The sequence below is a fragment of the Melospiza georgiana genome, chromosome 8 (genome assembly GCF_028018845.1).
Source record: "Melospiza georgiana isolate bMelGeo1 chromosome 8, bMelGeo1.pri, whole genome shotgun sequence".
NCBI lineage: Eukaryota > Metazoa > Chordata > Aves > Passeriformes > Passerellidae > Melospiza > Melospiza georgiana.
The window spans coordinates 22024325-22044533 of record NC_080437.1 but is presented as its reverse complement, the minus strand read 5'-3'; the positions used below and the strand labels follow the sequence as shown (position 1 = coordinate 22044533).

At 36.2% G+C, this 20209-nt stretch overlaps 1 protein-coding gene across 9 annotated transcripts in view; it reads right to left on the bottom strand.

Annotated features, from left to right (window-relative positions):
- CPEB3 (cytoplasmic polyadenylation element binding protein 3) overlaps window positions 1-20209 on the bottom strand; it is a 77182-nt gene that overhangs the window by 41760 nt on the left and 15213 nt on the right. For 7 of the 9 annotated variants that reach the window (XM_058028629.1, XM_058028630.1, XM_058028636.1 and 4 more), the window contains exon 3: window positions 7194-7353. In XM_058028629.1, coding sequence (XP_057884612.1) covers window positions 7194-7353 — 160 coding nt within the window. The remainder of the gene's footprint in view (window positions 1-7193; window positions 7354-20209) is intronic. The other 2 variants (XM_058028632.1, XM_058028638.1) reach the window with 1 other exon arrangement.

Genomic DNA, 20209 nt, shown 5'->3' with positions numbered 1-20209 from the left:
AAGGTCAAATGAAACTGGCAACAGGACTAGGTCTGCTCTATTTCTTTAGTAATAATATCTCTTTTATCACTCTTATCTTTTCTATCATTTCCAAGTTACTGCCAAGAAAAGGCACTAAAACCCAGCAATACTTATTTGAAGAGACAGGTAGCATGTGGGGAAGGGTCAAGTTTAGACACAGCAGAGTGCAAAAACCAAAGCATGACCAGAATCTTACCCCAAACATGTGAAATAAGATTATTCATCTGACTCCCATGTATTTGGGAGCCCAGATAACAGCACAACCTACAACTCCCCACACCCCCAGCTCAGCCATGAGTGTGTGCTCCAGGCTTCACAAATGGGCACAAAGCATGAAGCACATGTGCATATACAGGAATTTTAATAGTTTTTACCTGAGCAGACCTTCAACCATTCTCTGTCCTTTTCCCCAAAACTACAGATATGTGAAGCTATGCTACATTAGCAGACATGCCCAAGACAATTTCAACACCAAGAATGTTGTAAGCAAGGGTCCACATGAAAAAATATAAAAATAAGAAGTAGCTCTCTGAAGAAGTTTATTGACTTTATTCTCACCTCTCTTTTTTATGTATATTTGCCATTTGTTCACACCCATAATTTAAACACCCACACTTACAGATCTTTAAAAAATTAAAATACTGAGCAGAACAGAAGTACTATTGTTTGCCAGAAGGGAAGTATGAAGAACTATTACCATGTTCACATGTATATACTTTAACTGTGCAAAAACAATTGTGGCAAAGTGAAGTGTATAATTATCAGCTATGAATATCAGTAGTAAAACTTCTTCCTATCACTGACTAAGCAAATATATCCTATCAGTAGGGAAAACAAAATAGCATAAAATAAAACAGCATATACATTACAGTGAAATGCAGACTTTAAGTAAATTACGTTGCTCCAATAAAACACAGCACTCTTGCACATATTTAAGTAGTGCAAACATTTTTAGCTTGAAACAGATATATTTTCAAGTTAATAGTACTTTGAAAGCAATACTTGAACTTAAAGTTAAATTTTGCATTACTGGTAAGTGGTAGACAAGTATTTGTACACATATGCTCATTCTACATGAAGTTCTAGAACTGTATTCAAAAGACCAATATTGGCATTTTTCACTGGTGGTTTGGGAGGACTAAAATAAAACAATATCAAAGCAGACTTTACCATTAGCAATCTATACTAAAATATACAAAACCCTCAAAACAGTAGCAAAGCGAGAAAGAAAAAAAGCAAAACAGCTTTAGGTCTTTATGAGGCCAGTCTTCACTAGCACAATGAAAAGAGGGAAATAAAGACAAGGAAAATTTGGTATCTCTATAATCAGTTCTTAAACTAAACAAAGCAAATAAAAAAACCCCACCACTCCTGACCAAACAGATTCAGCAGGTCAAAAACAAGGACATGCTGTTTGCCAGCAGCAAATTGGGAAGTATGACCATACTACAGATTGTTGCAAAAGGCACTTATTTAATTTTAAAAATATGAACCATTTAATGACCTTATTCTGTCCTGAAAAAAAAAATTAAAGAGGATTTTTTAAGATAAGCAGAGTTTCAAATGGAAAAGCAACATACTCCCTTTCCTTCAAAAGGATTAGCACGAGGGGCCTAATTTTAAACACAAATACATGTGCAAACACATCTGTCGGCTCACTGTTTTTCATAAGCATTGAGATTTTGGGAAATGCTGGAACACTGCACTATTTTTCCTACTGAAAGTGTTGCAAAAAGCTCCAACAGTGTAGCACCGTTCCCAGCACTGAGATGACAACATTTGTTCTATTTGCATGACCTTTGTGTTCAGCTGCCGACTGCAAACACAAATATTATCCATTCACCTTCACTTTTCTTGGGTCATGTGGCAAACTTAGTGCTTTGCTTACAAAAAGCTTAGGAACACTTACAGCTGAACAAAATCAGGTGGTATGTACTGAAATGAATGGAATTTAAAGTGGAAAAGTGAAGGTCCATTCTGTGGAACAGAATCCAACAGTCTTAAGTTGCATATAATCTTCAAACACTTGGCTGTCAAAAATGTGAGTAATTTAAATGTAAACAAGAAATCCTAAATTTTGCTGAGTTTTCATATGACCTGATAGAGTCTTTACAAAAGTTATGAAGTAAACAGTTACAAGTTAGTAACCCAATAACTTCAGTTTTATGTTTCACAAATAAATGAGTGACATTAAGTACAGAAAATCAAGATAAAAAATTTCCCCACAGTTGCTATTTCTGCCTGTGAACTGTTGTACATTTATATTCAACATCTTGATCTCTACTGAAATATTGTGACACAATAAACACACGCTTTGTCTATCTCTCTACAGTGTGATATCCATTGAAATTAGATCTATTATAAAGCCTGCTCTTGAAATCTCCCTGTACACGTGTTGTCTCCAATTATTTATATTTGAAGCTGTGTCACATGTCTTTTAAAAAACCCACAATTTTTGTTAGGTGGAGATTTGTAAATTACAAAGTTTGTTTCTGTTCTGATTTAGAATAAATAAGCAAATATTACTGTTATCTAGTGTAACAGTAAATTTAAAAGAAATACTTTGATCTAGTGTAACAGTAAATTTAAAAGAAATACTTTGAAGGACATTATTTCTTTCCTCAGTTTTATACTTAGTTTCATGACCTGTCAGTAGCACATGTGCACAGCGTATGATCTAAAACAGCTGAAATATTTTATTTAATTATTTAAAAATAGAACAAAGGCAGCTGCTAGTTACTTCTGATCAAAATATTTTTTATAGATCAGAATACCTCTGTTTGTGTTGTAATGCAATAGTTTGACACGGATAAACATATTGCAACAGTGACATATTACACCACAGACAGGAGACACTTTTATGCAGGAAAGAAATGTTCTGGTCAGTGATAAATGGCATCTACCCATAGTCATTCTGATAATTTACTTTTGCCCTACACCTTTAGGTCAAAGCAGAATGCAAATAAAGAATGCAAACATAACCTTTCCTCATTAAAGCAAAACTGTCACTCATACTTTTGTATGTATAATATATTTTATTGGCCATTCAGAAAATAAATAAGACTTTTCAGAAAAACATCTTAGGAGATCCTGCACATTTCTGTCCAGGAGGTCTCCTTATGACTGACATGGGGAACAGCCAGATACCCTGGGCTGTACACTGTGATTTGTCATTAACCAAATGAAGCTTAACAATTCCTTTACTCAACTTCTGCCCTCTTTTTTTCCCTCCCTTTGAAAAAAGGAAAGTATTTACGAGTATTGACTGAAAGAAAGATGTTGAAGCAGGTCTTGATGGTAGAGAAAGCAGGTAGGGAAGTCTTGGGACAAACGAAAATGAGAATTCTTTTTCAATTCATTTACATTCCTTAAATCTCAAAGAATGAAAATGACAAATGACTTTTGAAGTTGCACAGTTCCCAGACTATGAGGACAGAAAGCCAGGAACATACAGAAGGGTTCCCCTACCTGGCAGGAAAAACTGAGAAAAAGAAATCCGTTTTAGAAACAAAACAAGAGCTGACACTGAGCACCTTCTCCCAAGACTGGGCTCATGATAAAATGCAACTTAGATGGATATGCTGGTAATTTAGGTCCAGAAAACTCTGAGCTAGATTTCAAATCTCTTTTACAGCAAGCAAGAAATACACAAAAAGAACTGAGTGATTGAGTGACCCTGGCTGTCCTCACTGGAGAGCACCCAGCCAGCCTGCCAATCAGCCTGGCTCAATGTGGGTAACTCAGCATTGCAGGAGTGAGGGTCAGATCATTACCAATAATCTCTCAGACTGGCTCTGCTCCACACTTGAAAGCAATAAAAACGTCCCTCCCAAAAAATGTCACTTAATCACATGTCCTCTCAAGGTCAAGGGGTCATGCTTTAAAAGAAGTGATCTGCTTGGGTGACCTTGAAATAAACTCAATTTCCATGGCCCACAGGACAAAGCCTGACCATACCTCAGACAGTGAAGGGTATGAAGCTTCAGCAACTACAAACAAGAGACTCTTCCTTTCTCACCTTGAACTTCTCCATTACCTCCTCTGAACCAAACAGAGCATGAGGAATTCAGACCCCAAAACAAGAACAAAATATCCCAGAAGCACTTCAGTTTGGTCTTCCCATCAGAATCTTTTATGGTTAATCCTCCCACCCACATTCTAATCAAGAGCTCTCATTCCATAAACAAGAGAATTATTTTTTGTTTCAAGTATCTGCTGGGACATGAAGGACACACATGCCAAGAAGGATGATGTTTCAAGCAAAGTTTCAAACTTCATATAAACTGCCTGCAATATTTTACTCATTAATACATATGCAGACAGTACTTCTAAAAATAAGTATTTGATGGCAGCAGCAGGGTGAAATGATCCTGAAACATAGACCTGTTTCAGGCTCTGTAACATGCATTGGAGGCCTCAAGAAATATACAGTTTTTCTAGAATCAAATCTTCCTGTATTTTCAAAATCAGAGCATTTTGGTACTCACCCTTTTCATACTTTCCACTTAAAATCTGGATAGTAAATGTATGGCAAACTGACCTGTAAGTGCTGCTAACTGTGATTGTTTGAGAAAAAAGGGCTCATTTACCAAAAGAAGAACAATTTTAAGAAGTCATTTGAAAGCCATCTCATTGCTTTTATTTTATATTAAGATTTTTGTATCTACAGAAGAAATAGTGCACAAACCTAAGAGAGGACAATCAGATGCAAGAGGAAGTAAAGATTTAAAGGGAATAAACAGTTTACTATAAAAGACAGAGTTGGTAAAATGAAGAGGAGCTAGCTCAGAGGGTTGGTTAAGTTAATAATATTCCAGAAATTTCACACAAGAGGCATTCACATAGGCTTGTCTACAAGGAACTGAAAAAATCAAGCTGAAGTACATAACCAATATATTAAAAAAAACTTCAAGGTAAAAATAAATGAAAATTTGGCAATGACTTAAGAGCAAGCCAAGGCAAGCAGAACTGATCACTTACTTTCTGAATGTGCTAACAGACTAAAATGTCCTGGTACCTTAAGGGGGAGAGCCAGAGGAGTGTGAAATAAATAAGAAAAAGCAAGTGAATTTATAAGACAACAAAGTGAAATGTGAGAAAGGTCCAGAGAAGGACAGCAGCTGAAAAGCTTCTGCACTTTTGTAGAGAAAAAGTAGTGGGATGTACAGGAAAACATTCAAGACCACTTTTCACAGAAAAAGAAACAGCAAAAATACAGTAAGAAAGTGATGTCAGGACTGAATCAATTTTTGCAGAAGAATGATCTTCAGGAAAAGGATTCAGCTAAAATGGGAACATAGATCTGTTTAACACAGAGGAAAGCAACACCTCTTGCGAGGGAGAATGAACATGTCCTGTAAGAGCTGCTCCTGTGAATATTCCCAGCCACACTGCAGTGTGAAAACAGGAACAGGGAAAATGCACTCGAGGCCAGGGCCAGGCTGGGGGCTGGCAAAGTCAGCCCTGTGCTTAGATGGAAGAGAAAAAAGAAACAGGGAAAGCAACAGTATCACTGGGGGGAAACCCATAGGCAGGGAGGTAACTAATAGAAAAACAGACTTCAACAGCTGCTGAGGGGAAGTGAGCTCATTAGCAAGGGAGGAAGGCCAAAATGGGTGAGAAACACTGAATGAGAAAATGAAACAGTGAGAAAGAGCACATCCAGTCTGAGACAGAAGCCCTTATTAGAGCAAAAGTAAAGCTAATGGTCCCATTATCAAATGGAAAAGATCAATTTAAACTTTACACAATAACCAACTTCAATAATTAATATCCAGTCAAATATCTAACCCCATCTTTTTCTTTTTTTCCACACTAAGATTCATGTGGAAATTCATTCTTAAAAAATTCGTTTCTACTTGTATATGTAAATAAATACTGAAAAACCCCGTAAAAATAATGAGTTTTAGCTAAATTACAATGTATCTAACAAGATACAAAAAATAATTAATTGTACTTACTAGCAATTTGAATTTTATTAATATTCTAATGCCAGCCACATGAAACATATATCCAGTAGAAATGTCAATTTTGTTGAGCATGGTTTTTTAAGTTCAACTTTAATCCTTATTTCAGGGGTTTATGATCAGAATAGACATGAAACTGTATTCCCTGCCATTTTAGACAGATGAATAATGGTTAAAGACACATGAAGGCTATGGCACAGCACATGTCAAGATAACAGGGGTAAAGAAGCCAGTTTGTTTGGCTTGTGAATAAAACCTGTACCCAGAAGATATGGCAAAAAAGGCACAGTATTTTTGACCAAGAAAAAATATTTTTACAATGGAGAGAAGAGTAAATGAGGCAGTCATGACATCAAAAAACATGTATATAGGCATTAGCATAGGAAGTGCTATACATAACTAGATTTCTTCTTTGTGTTCTGACTTAGTATTTGGGAATCATTTCTTGTTCAATACTTCCTTGGTATATGGCTTACAACTATCCTCAGTCTTACAAGTCAGCAAGAATGCATATTAGCAAGAATGTGCACCTATTTTTAAACACAACCAGTGAAAGATAAAGACAAAGGAGGGTGCAGGTTGATCAGGAATTCAATGAAATGCTGCCACACCTTTTACTATACTATCAGCCAAGTATTGCAAATGGTTTCATCCCTAATGCCAACACCTGGTAGAACAAAGAGTTTAACAGCATAAATAACGACAACTTTCCCAGAACTTAAAAACAGCTAATATCTTTTGGCTTCCCCTAACAATTTGAAATCCAAATTAAGATAAATTTGTTTAAAAGAAACCTGAAATTAACTATAGAGAATAACCTTGATACACTGGTTGGTTTAGGACCAGTGCATCCTAGCTGATAATCCACACTTTAGTATAACCTTTTAAAAAGATGCTGAACACAACAATTGGACTCAAATGAAATATTTTTGAAGTGACTGCAGCAAGAGATCTTGCTCTACAATTTGTTGGTACAAAATCCCATGTTTCAGAGACGCCAGTCAGATAATACCATGATTGTACACTTAGAATAAATGGATAGACATTTCACCTTATCTTCCTAGTAGAGAAGTTTATCTTAAGATGGGAAAACAGAAATTTCACAAAACTGGAAACTCATTCATTAATAAAAAAGTTTATAGAAATACTGAAAAGCTGATTTTTGTTTAAACACCAAGCAAGCATGGACATATGAATATTCCTAACCTGTAAAATGATTCCTCCACATTATATCAGCGAAACTCATTGGTGGGCCACTGGGAGGGTAGTGTTTACCTTTCAGAGGCTCATGATCAGTCCTTATCATATCCATTAAGGAATTTTCCAAAGAGTGCAAGTTAAAAGTGTCATAGGGCCTATTCCGGTCCTAGAAGAAATAAAAAAAAAAGGAAGAAAAGACAAGTGTTATTGAAAAATTTAATTTTCTAACATAGGCTCGTTTCTTGTTATATAAATTCTAGCATCTAATTCTAGATTATAGAATTTGATAGAACTTTCTATAAGAAAAAGAAATATAAATATGTCTGCAGTTTAAAATTATACCCTTCATTTTGCAACTGCTGTTTTCCCCAGTACAGCTATGCAAAGAGGCTTTTAAGTATTTCTAAAAATATACATACAAGCAACTGCTAATTCTAAATATTGTCATTTAAATAAGAACTTAGAAATAAAGCAGTATTAATGCTTACACAGGAGAAATGAAATTATTTCAGAGATATTTGGTTTACAGCTTCATCATCTGCTTCCTGTCACTGTGCTGCCTTAATATCAGAGCAGAAGCAAGCAATGCTCAAGACACCAGCAGGCACCTTTGTGCCAGAAAGTACCAATTAATTCTTCCAATGTCTAACATTAACCTGATGAGTTTAAGGAAAGTACACTAGGTGCAAGAAAAAATAGAGGCAAGCTAGGATAACACTTCCACTGAAGGGCACTCAAAAACCTGAGCAAGGGCTGGTCTGTAATGTTTGAACCTCCCATTTTTAATTCAGTAGTTCTGCTTCTGCTTTTGGTAAGTAAAAGGAAAAAATAAAAGAAAAGAAAAACAAACCCCAGAATCAGTCTTCAGCAGGCCCACTAGAACAACCAGTTGCAAAGTTCAGGAACAATTCCAGGGAGGAAACAATCTACCAATGCCCATGTATCCAGAGTACTGTACACTATCAGACAGCATAACAGAATGGCCCCTTATGATCACCCAGTTGTAAAAAATTATTTGTTTGCCTACTCTCTTCACTACCATTAAAAAAAAGGGGGGTGTTGTATACTATATTATGCTACAGTTGATAAAAAGTGGTATAACATCCTACCCTGCAAACCAAAACCTTCACTGTAATATGCTCCCACAATTCCTGGAACAATGTTTTTCACATGTTACTATAAGATATTCTTGCTTGCAAAACTAGTATTTAAAATCCTCAGAGAAAAAGCAGTATCCATAGAAAAGGAAATAAAATTCTGTCTTAATAAATACTATTTCTCTTGAACCATCTTGTTCTTAGGTTGTCTTTAAATAAAACTAAAGGAGAGAACACTTGCATAAATTCATCATTGTTTTAAAATTCCTGTTCTGGAATTAAAATAAATACACATCATTAAAAGCTTGCTATTACAGAAAACTCTGAAATACAGATAATCTTACTGTCAAAAATCTCATGTTCCCACAGTGCCTACTCTAAACTGAAGACCCAATTCCCCTTATTCAGTGTGCTAATGTTGTATTTTCTATAAGTGGACTACCATTATTGTCGGTACACATTTATTTAATCTATTGAGCATTTCTGGCAGTCAAACATGATGCTCAAAGAATAATACTTGATTTCTGTTAGAAGCTATACTAAGTACTGAAGTTCAAATGAGCTCACTCATTTTCAATTCTCTTTGTTGATGATTCTTGTCTTCTACAGTTGCTTAGAATTCCATCATTTGTATACTGTATTTAAAAGAGTACTTGCTCCCCTATCCAAATGGAGCAATACACTGAAACATAAAATAAAATGCATGAATGTCCAGCAAATTCAAAGTAGATCCTAGGGAAAAAACCCTCAAACCAAACAAAAACATCCAAAGTACTGAGGTTGGGGGTTTTTTTCCAAAAAGAAAACTTTATTTGGTTAAAACAACCCACTTCTTAGTAATATGCACTAGTAGAGAAGAGTTTGTTTCATAATCACTTCCTTAAAAAAAATGCAAGGGTAAATCAAAAAGTATTAACTTTGATGAAAAAATCCATTCTAGTGATGCATTAGTAAATTGATTAAGTAGGTTTTATATAATTCGTTTAAACAAAGAACTTTTGTTGGCTTTTTCTATCTGCCTCTTAGATATATGTAAGTGAAGAGGTCAACTGCTTCAATACCCAACTACACTATCCTTTTGAAGAGAAAATATGAATGCAAAGATACAGCTTATATCCTAAATAGAGGTAAGGAAGTATTTTTCAGTCAGATGTGTGCCCTGACCTGTTTTACTATACAGCCATAGCAGAGCTGAGCTGGCAAAACCAGCACTGGCAGGAGAGCTAAAGGGCAGGACTGCAGCTTTTGCCACAGTGGTAGTTTATTCCAGCTTCAAACATTCCTGAGATTACAGTCTTAGAGGTCAGAAGGCTTGAGTTCAGAAGAGGACACAGCCTACAAATTGAATTTAATTAGCCTTTATTAACATATGTATGTTATATTTTAACCATGCTGCTATAGTAGCAAATCCCTGGGAGGTCCTGCTTTGTTCTGTAACCTGCCAAGGAGCTGAGCACAAGGGGGAAAAGGGAGAAAGAAATTGTAGCATGGCAGCAAGGCTGTGCAGGGTAGGCTTGCTGGAATGCTGCATCTTCCTAACCTTTTAAGGGGCACACAAACCTGCAATATATTTTCAAGATTAAAACCTACATTAAACACAGGAAGATCAATTTAATCAAAACCCTTTACCAGGCAATTATAACACTTCCCATTATAGCACTTGAGCAAGATAAATCTAGTAAAAGAAATTTTAGACACAACAGATTTTACAAGTGTGTTGTGGCAGTGCATAAGTATAACGTGTGCTGACTACAAACTTTGCAGTGTGGGTGATAAAACACGAGTAGGGGCTAACATTCTAGCTCCTAAATAAAAGGGCTATTACCATTTTTCTCAGTAGCTTTCATTTCAGTAGCAACTCATTTGTACTCAGCAGATTTGAAAACTGTTTTCTAAATTCAGCAATTTCTTCCAAGATGACTGGTGCTTCTGCACACACACACACAATTATGTTTCCTCATTTCTCAGCATGAACAGGTTCTCCTGGTTTTGTGAGCTGATACTGTTCCAGCTCCTGGATTTGCCTTTTGCATTGTTTCCATAGGCCACCAATCTATTGGCAAACAATCCCAACAACATAAACAATTCATAAAAGTCCTCAGCAGCACATGAGGATTTTGCAAGAAGGTTCTGGGACTAGGAACATGAACTAAAAGCACAAGATATACAAAATACAGAGTGATAAAGCATAATAAATAACTTGGTAAAGAAGTTTTAAAATCCAGCCAGTCTGGAAGATTTGCTGGGATATCTTCCTACAGAAGGCAAAGCTCCTAAGACCTACTTAGATAAACTGCATTATGGATAAAAGAGAAATCTCCAGCTACCAGGCACTGCCTTTGGCTACACAATAATCATTAAGTCAGCAAAAGATTAAGTCCAGCCTGCCCATGTTGGATTGTATTTATGCTGTGTGCAGACAGCAGCTCCTTCCTTGTTAGCTATTGGTATATATGGCAGCATGTTTCAGTTCTCAGAATTATCCAGACTTTAAAGAAAGAAAACCAGTTTATTAATAACAGCTCTTAGAGAAGAGATGCATCACGTAACTTTAAATCCCAGCCCTTCATGGCTGCTATCTCTACATTCATCTATGCCATGGACCTCCTCAAAGTGGACATCAATATAGTGAGAAAACACAAATGTGTATCAGGATCAGATTTTGAAGAATCACAAAGTGAAATGGACCTTTAGTTGGAACTGGGTCTCAACTTTCTACCTCTAAATATCTTACCTGTAAGTCTGATAAAAAATGTCACATAACACAGTGTCTATAATATTTTACTTAAAAAAAAACCAAAACCAAAGAGTAAGTGCCAAAAATAATAGCAGAGTCAATGCACTAAAATAAAATGAGAAAATATACCAATGTGCATTTTATCTGAATCTTACACTTTGGTGCATATGTATTATGCTAGTCTTTAATTACACAGCCATGATAATTATTCACAAGTCTCTAGTCTCCCTCCAACACACATAATGAACGAGCTTGGGAATGAATCAAAACAGTGCTTGGAAGAGGTCTGTTCATCTCTAGGACAGATGCCTGTGTCACTTACTCCAGGAGATGGCTGAGTTGTAAAATATGCATCACCAAATTCCAGGAAGGCAAAAGTAATTTTGAAAGTTACCTTATTTATGAAACAAATATTACTTAGTAGTACTGAAGTACTGACACATTTGTAACATTTAAAATAAAAAGAACTTTTTCCAATTTGTTGTACCCTGTAACATGGTAGGCTTTACTCTGATCCCTTCAGTCTCACAGCAGGGGCATGTAAGGGCAGGGCATACCCAGCACTACTCCAGGTCCCTCCCAGTAGATACACAAACCATGTCTTTACTGCTGAGAGGGAAAGATAGAGAATGAGAAAAAAATATATAACTTCATCACAAATGACAATGTCAAGATCAAATCTATAGCTAGGACCATAACAGGTGAGAAGTGGATCTTAAGACAGCCTGATTTCCTCATTAACTCTCAGCTTGAACAGTAGCCCAAAGTAATTGGAACTAATGAACTAAAAAAGCAAATGGCTGACCTATTCCATGGCAGAGACACCGACAATACACATCTTGCTCCAAAACCTGATGCTGTATCATTTTCTTCTGACTCTGCAGAGGATTATGGCAGAAAAGACACTTGAGCATGAATCATTAAAGTACAGTTAAAAAGGGCCAAGTTTTTACCCTAAGAATGCATGTCAGCAATCTCACTCATGGTGCCCAAGCCCAGCTATCATCCATAATCAGAATCCTTAACCATGAAACACAAGGTTGCATGTTTAAATCCTTGCTGGCATGGTCATCTACATCCATACCATAAAATACACATGGAGTTGAGAGACACCCCTCAGCTGCATATTTTTTACTGTGCAAGCAACAAATCCTCAGGTATCTCGACCTTCCCAAAGACACACTTCTCTGGGTCTACATATTTCAGTTCACTGACTTCCTACTAAGCTTCCTATATTCGGAGCACTATCTCAGTTCCAGTAATTTATTTCAGTGCTCTTCATTTTCATGCTGGCCTAGATTTTTCAGCTTTCTGCACCAGTATGTGGCACAACACAACCCAACTCTGCTGAGCAACAAGATGGCTTCAACTCACAGGAATATTAACTGTTTCCAGAACACCACAACTCCAATGAGGCTCCCAGGAGTCATCAGAGCCTGTGACACTACATGTAGTATTTTGATCAGAACAATGAGATCTAGGGAACAGCTAAAACTCTTATGGCTTAAACAACTTTCCTATCAATGCAAACTTCTTCACAGGGGTCACTGCTGTGTTATTTTATTTATCCATAAACCTGGATTTGGCTGGACAGGATTGCTAAGCATTGCCAACAACAGCTGAAGTCAATGGAAGCACAGCTTTGAATAAATACAGGGTAAAGTGCCAGCACTGTTTCCAACAGGGCTCACTCACTCTGTTCTAGCACCTGCAGCACAGGTAGTTACTAAGAACACAAGAAAAACGAGTTTGTCTTGTTTCAGTATCTCAATTCAAAATAGCAAAAACAACAACTGCAAAAAAAAAATAAAAATTCTGAAGTTTAGTTTGGGACATGCTCAACATGCCATGATGGTGCACATGAATGATCACATCCAGCACGCTCTAAAGGCTCACTGGGCAGTCCTTCAACCCTCACAGCTTCAGGTGGATGCCCAATCCCACTTGCATTCTCAGAGAAGTTTTAAAAAGTCTTTCAAAATATAGGAAATCTGACAATGTGGTCACATGGTAAAGTAAAATTATCACTGTCCAAAAGAATTTTAAAAATTGTACATAGCAAATGTTACTTCCTTTGCAGCTTGGTGCTGGAATGCTGCCAACAACATGACCGACAACCCAGATACACAGAACTAGAACAACTAGAAATTTCAGTAATTCTTCCTTATATTGGATTTAGTAAAAAATGAAATAAACCAAAACAAATTAGAAGACATAAAATGCAGCTAGGATGGAGCAATACGGTAAATTTGTCTATGCCCATAATGAGGTATAACTACTAACACCAAGTCTTAATGGAATTTTATTTGAATTCCTCTTTCTTTTTTACCTTTCCTGTTAATTTTTAAGGTGGATTTATGGTGTTAATTTACTGGAACAAATTGGGGAATGTTTTCTTATGTTATTGTTGCTCTTGGAGTGTGCACAGAACACATCAACTTCTTATACATTTGTCATTTTTCAAGATTACCAGCTGTAGCAGATTTTATTTTCATAGGTGTTCAGAAGTTCACTGGGCAAAAGGTGAATTTTTTAAAGCCTATTTAGAAGGCTTCTAAGAAAAATAAGGAAGACTAATACACATATAAAATGATATCTTACTATATAAAGATGATGGAAACATTTCTATGTAATCTGAAAAATAATATTTCAAAACTCTAGTTAGTTAGTCATCTTTTGTGTGTTATATAAACTTTTATAGTTAACATGCAAGAACTCAGACTGAATCCAAAAGCCTTGAAAACTTGACCTACTCAAGCAATTTTTCCAGAAAGAAAGGTAAAGTTGTATTCAAACTTTAACAGCCTATAAATTCTGAGTTCTAAAATCTTTTAGTGAAATATTTGTAATTTAAATTTTCAGATTAACTAAAAAGCACAGAAATATGAAGAGATACAATCACAATCATAATTATACAGAATTACAAAAACTAATAAAATTATATTATTTGGTTCAAATGCCCCTTTACTTTGCAGTTGAGATTCCCTTTTTGCACACCCCTAATGTAAATGTTCAGAATACATAGAGGAAAGTTCAGCCTTTATAGCTATCACACTCACTAAACTTGACTATCCTGTCAAGTTCCTGAATATTCAATATTTGCTTGCAAAGTGGAGGCAGAAAGTCCTTCAATTTACACTGCTTTTTCCTAAAAACAGCTGATAACTTAGTTCTTCTTCCAGTACACATTTTTATAACATGCCAAGCATGCTGTTTACATGATCACTACTGTTACTTCTGCATTCAATGGCAGCCAAGCACCAAGAGTCAAATGCTCCAATGGGGAACACCATCTTTTACTTTGCTTCCATCTTTGCAAACAGAAATATGATCATATAATACAATTAATATTTCAAGCATCATCTTTTGCCATGAAAGCAATTGAACAACATATTTTAAAAAGCCAAACAAAATCCCCACAACAACAAATAAAAAAAATCAGAAGAATCAACAAAACATCTATTCTTTTTACAGCCATTACACTGCTGTAGGGAATGATCTGCAGACAGTACAACTGACTGAACACTCAGTGACAGGATTTATGTTTAGTCATATTTTGTTCAATGTGATGCTTTAGATAAAAATCTGCTCATCAGTCCTGCTGCTGAATGCATCTCAAAAAGCTGATGTATCCACTTTCTATTATAGTGCCTGATTCCAGTAACAAACAGTTCTAACACTTGTAAAATATAGGATTAAAGTAGTTATACCCAAGATGACCATCAATTCACAAAAACAAGCAAGTGAAAAAAAAAAAGATGTCAGCAGCAGAATTTACAAGCCCATTCATTATACCCTTGAGCTATTAAAATGACATAATTTAACTGGTTCATTGGCCTGCTGTGCAAGAGTTCAGCACTGATAAGTCACCTTTGGGCTTCTACCTCTCTGCTCAGTAGAATGCTGCCTGTGTCCCATTGCAAGGAAAAAGTAACATTGACCTAAGAAATCCTTGCCAGACAAACCAGCACAAGTGCAAACCTCAAATCACAAAATGAAAGCACTGCAGAGATGCAAAGGAGGAGAGAGTACTGGGGAGGCTACAGCTCAATAATCCCACTCTGCGGGCTGGACCACAGAATGTAAAAGTCAGAAGAGACATGTTGTATAAGGAAGCTGTTGTCTCAAAGATTTATAGTCTGTCTGTGGTATGAGAGCATAATGAGACAAAATGGGAGACAGAAAAGAACACAAGCAATCACTGTCAAACAGATCTCTGTGCACCATTGCCCAGTGGCTTCATTTGCTATGGCCACCAAGCAAAGGAGACTCAAGGATTTCTCTGAAACTGGTTTTGTCTACAGTTACTGATCATCAGAGACAAGGAATATACTGGTAAGAGGGGAAAAGAAGTGTCACTGAAATGTTTAAGCATGCTGACAAATAAAATATTGTCTCTCACCCTAAATCATAGTGCTTTTAAGAAAAATGTGACTAACATAACATCTAACTGGCACATTCCATGTCACACTCCTGTTCCATTTCTGTTGTGCTCAGGAAATAGTGCCTCCTAACAAAAATCTTGTAGGTGTCAGAACTCCAGCAGCTATTTCAACAAAAGAGAGATACCACATTTCATCTGCTCACACAGGACAAGATCCTCTCCTACCTAAAGGTCTGGAGAACTTAGAGAGGACAGTCATGCTCCATTTGAGAGGAGGAAATGGTACAGTGGGGATTGTGGTTCCTGAGGCCTGGGGGCACTGGGCTATTCACCAATATTTACTCACAGGCCTAAAGCAGGCCAGAAACACTGGCAATGAAAAACAGCTCCCAGAGAAGACAAAGAGGTGATACCACCTTTGCAGTGTGATGTCACTTTGCATCCAGCAGGATTTAAAGAAAAAATTTAACCTATTAGTTGCAATAATGCTTTTAATTATTAATTACTTATGTGAACTACCCAAATCCTAACTTTATACCATTATATAGCATGATTAATATGCATGATAATTGTGGCACACAACAACCCACTCTGCCACATTCTTCCTAAAGGGATTGAGAATAGTCAGGTAGCAACTCCTGCCCATCCTAGGACTTTATCAAGGACATAATCAATCACAGAATCCCAAACTGCCTCAGACACCTTCATGTAAAGGAAACAGAGCTACAGGCTTTCTCAAGCTGTGCACCTACAGCTTGAAAACTCCTGTATAGCCAGTGAGATACCAGGCAAACCTTTTCCTGAAGTGTCATTATGTCAGAAACTCTAATTAAAAAATATTTGCTATTACATATTTGATTGTCAGCAAAATTACCAAAGGCTGCATATGTGCAACTGAACAAGCAGGAAAGAGCACACAGCAGCAATCCAAAAACCACTTGTAACATCAAGCTCCACTTAGAGGAAGGAAGGACAGAAGCAGAGCAAAAAAAATCCCAGTCCAAGATTATGTTTTAATTAAAAGCAACTCTTCAGATCAACTACATGCAAGCAATTCCAATTCAGATTAAATTTTATAAATAATTTTTTCAGTGGCAAGTACTGAATCATCCCACATATGAAAAAAAGTTCAATTTAATAACAAATTCAGAATTAATTTATTAAATATATTACCGTCATAGGATAATATATTAAAACAGTAACTGAATAATGCTATGCATACTTCCATCTTTTATTGCCTAAGGGGCTTAAAGGCATAGAGGATATGAGGAAAAGAATAACTAATATAAAATGCCTGAACACTTACATTAAAATTCTTTAAAATAACCAGAATAAAAAATTCTTCCCCTTAGATAAGAAGAGGCCATGAGCAGTTGTGTTGTCAGGTAGGTGTTATGCATTCAAATTACTGCTGCACATTTGGACTTAATTAAAATAATTTGGAAATCACTTACAAGACACAAGTGTGAACAGCCAATTAACCAAAAGGAAACCTTCTTTATGCAGAAATTGAAAACCATATTCATAGGAGCAGGAAAAGCACTTTCCTTTTACATCATAAGAGCTATACTGATTAGCACATGGCAAATTTAGTAAAGATTGCTACAGACAGGAAAAATGTCTTGAAATAAAAGCCTATTTGATTTGCAACAGAATTCTCTTTTTTTTTTTTTTTGCACAGAGTAATAAAAACTGACAGGCACCTTAAGAAAATATTGCTACAAGGAAAGAACCAGGATGTTCAGCCACTTACACATATTCAGGGAAACTGTAAAAAGGTCAGCATGAATACCACGGACAACAAATGTCTAGAAAAAGTCTAGGAAGACTGAGAAAAAAAAATTAAAACACCAGAAGTCAGGAGAAAATAATGTAGCCTCCATGACTGCTCTTCACACTGATAGAGGAAAATCAGGCAAACAGGGGTAAACAAAGGAGACAGATAAATAGTAAGAGAAAGCAATATCCCCTATCCAACTCAGTACCTGATGAGGAGCATGGCAACATTGTAATCAAAAGGAGCCAGATTCAGTAAGGCCGCCAGTGGAAGCACTAAAGCTAGTCCAAATAATAATGTCAGCACTGTGTATATCTGACCAGCAAAATAAAAATCAAAGAACTGCAACAACTGAAGCAGAATATGAAACTATAGATGACAAACACTGTTTCTAGTTTTTATGACTGAAATGCAAGGATTTTGTCTCTTACAAAGCACAGTGCAGAAATAACGTAGCATTATGCATTATTGACACAATACCCTGGAAAAGGTGGTTCCTGCTTCTTGAAAGAGTAGGACATGGCTGATCTAACAAGGACTTCCACAGAGCATTTCACATGCTGCTACAGGCACAGTGACCACACAAATGGAAACAAAAAAGTAACCTGTGCAATTGAGGTAAGAAAGAAAATGGCAAAATGGGAGAGAACTGCTAGTGCTCAAGAGAATCTGCTAAAGAAGTATAAATAATGCAGTTTCTCAAGGGTAAATCTTGAGACCAGTTTCTTTGAGATCACTTGAGATACTTGAAATGAGTAATATTGGTTATTAAAGTAGAAACATAATAATAATATTTACAAGACATCATCAACCCTGAAGAGAGAAGCTCATCATACAAAAAGAGCTGAAGAATTGCAGCAAAGCAGACTGATACTTAACAGCACTAACTACAAGGTCATGACCTCAAGAACTCAATCTTCACCATCAAGTAGGACCTCATCAATCAGTAAGAGTGAGACAGAAAACAGAAATACAGGAGTTTTTTAGTTGATTTCTGGACAATTATAAACAACATATATAAATGTTATATGTGAAAAGGTAAACAAAATTGTAGGTTGTATGAAAAACAATGCATTTCATATGGTTGCCTTTTGAATCTGTACATGCCTGTATTCATAAAAAAAGTTATTTTCATTGTGGTTGTCCTTTCAAATAAATTCTCCTTGTTCTACATGTCCAGTGGAGCCAAGGACTGAGCTATATTTTGAGACATTCACCAGTTCATGTTTATATTTGAACAAAGCTACTGTGCAAGCAAAATGATTTGCAAGAAAACTTTCCAGTTCCTATACAAAAGTGAAGCCTTTAAAAAAACCTGTAAAATTAACTACAATCCACTTTCAAGTGGTTTTGAAAGGCATACACAACAGCAGGTACTTCTCCCTTGCCTGGCAAGAAAAAAATGTTATGTAAGTAATCTACTACTTTGTAAAACCATGTCAGAAGAGTGTGTTTTTGTTTAGACAAGGCAGGTGAGACTGTCTGCAAAAACTTGCATCAAAACATCGTCTGTAAAATCTGCTGAGAATTATGGCTGATTTTTTTACTCAGAAGTCACAGGTACAGCTTCACGTACTAGCAACCAAAAGCAGCAGGAGCCACCCACCTGAGGACCCTTACCACTAAATGTTCAATCTGGTCCAACCTTTTCAAGATTTTATTTGCAGAAAATCCCACCTGCAGAAAGTGCATGGGCATATGGTCCTGTTGCATTGCCATATTTGAAAATGCCACAGCTCCCCTCCATTCTGTACTATAAAAGTCCTACTTTTTCTGGTTCCTGACTTTTGTTTTCTCTACTCTCTTGTTCTTTCTTGGTCTTCCTGCCACACAGTCAGCTGCTACTTCAGGCTTTGTGAGTTTTAAGAAAAACCCTTTCAGGTACTGTCAGAGGTCTCACTGTTCTCAATTTTTTTTCTATTGTCACAGAAAGAAACAATATCATCCTGGAGAGAATACATGAACAAGAGAATTCTTCAGTGAGGTGAAATAATTAGGTCAGACTGTTGTGGGCATCATGATTCAAAACTAGAAGTTATCTTTATGAGCAGTTAAAAAAAAGTCAAACCCACAAAGAGTGCTATAAACACACTTGGTTATTACACACCTTAACATTTGCTAAGCACATCAATGGATGACAGTAGATTTGCTTATAAGCCATCTGTTAACACGCTAACAATCAGTTAATACATAAATAATTTGTTAACCCTTTACAAATGTTAAGGTCATGCAGTAAATGGGAGTAACATTAGCTACCTCCATGTTAATTCATTAATGCTTTAAACTCATCTCTTTCACAAAGCAAGATACTTCAGCAGAATGAAGCAGCAACTTTCAACGAGGAATTAGGAAATTTTCATTTAATCCAAAACAATATTTAACCACTTGAGTGTTTTAAAACAAAATGTTTGCTCTATTTATTTCAGCAATTTTGAGAAGAAGCTACAATTCCAAAGACTTTCTATAGGAAATTAGTCTTACTTGCAAAAAAGAGCCTCAGTCAGAGAATAAAACCCAGAGAGCTTTGGTGGGTGAATTTCTTTGTTGTCTGACATTTCTCATTAAATGATCAGCTTTAAGTTGCCTACAGTGTTGCCAAAAATAACTTTTTAGGATGAATCTTTTTAAGCTGAGCACCTTCACAACAATTCTACATCAGAATGGTGAATTTCACAAGAAAATCCATTTATGGCTATGACATAAAACAAAATAATATATAAAAAGTCCATGAAAAAGCCATAATGAATGCTTTTCTCATTTATGTCAGAAGTGGTTCTTTGTCAATCTGTGTGAAAATCCATCCCAAGCCATACATTTTCAAAGCTCAGTTTGGGCATGGGGAAAGAAAATCCGTTCTGCATGTTCAGACTAAGTTATCACTTGGTTAAAATGTTTAAATTTCTAGAATTCAGAACTTCTAGCCAGTATTTCTGAAATTCCTTTCTCCTTGAATTTGATTAAACCTACTTTTAAAACCCCTCATGCTATTAATTTTGCACAGGACTAAGTGAACACAACTACAGGGAT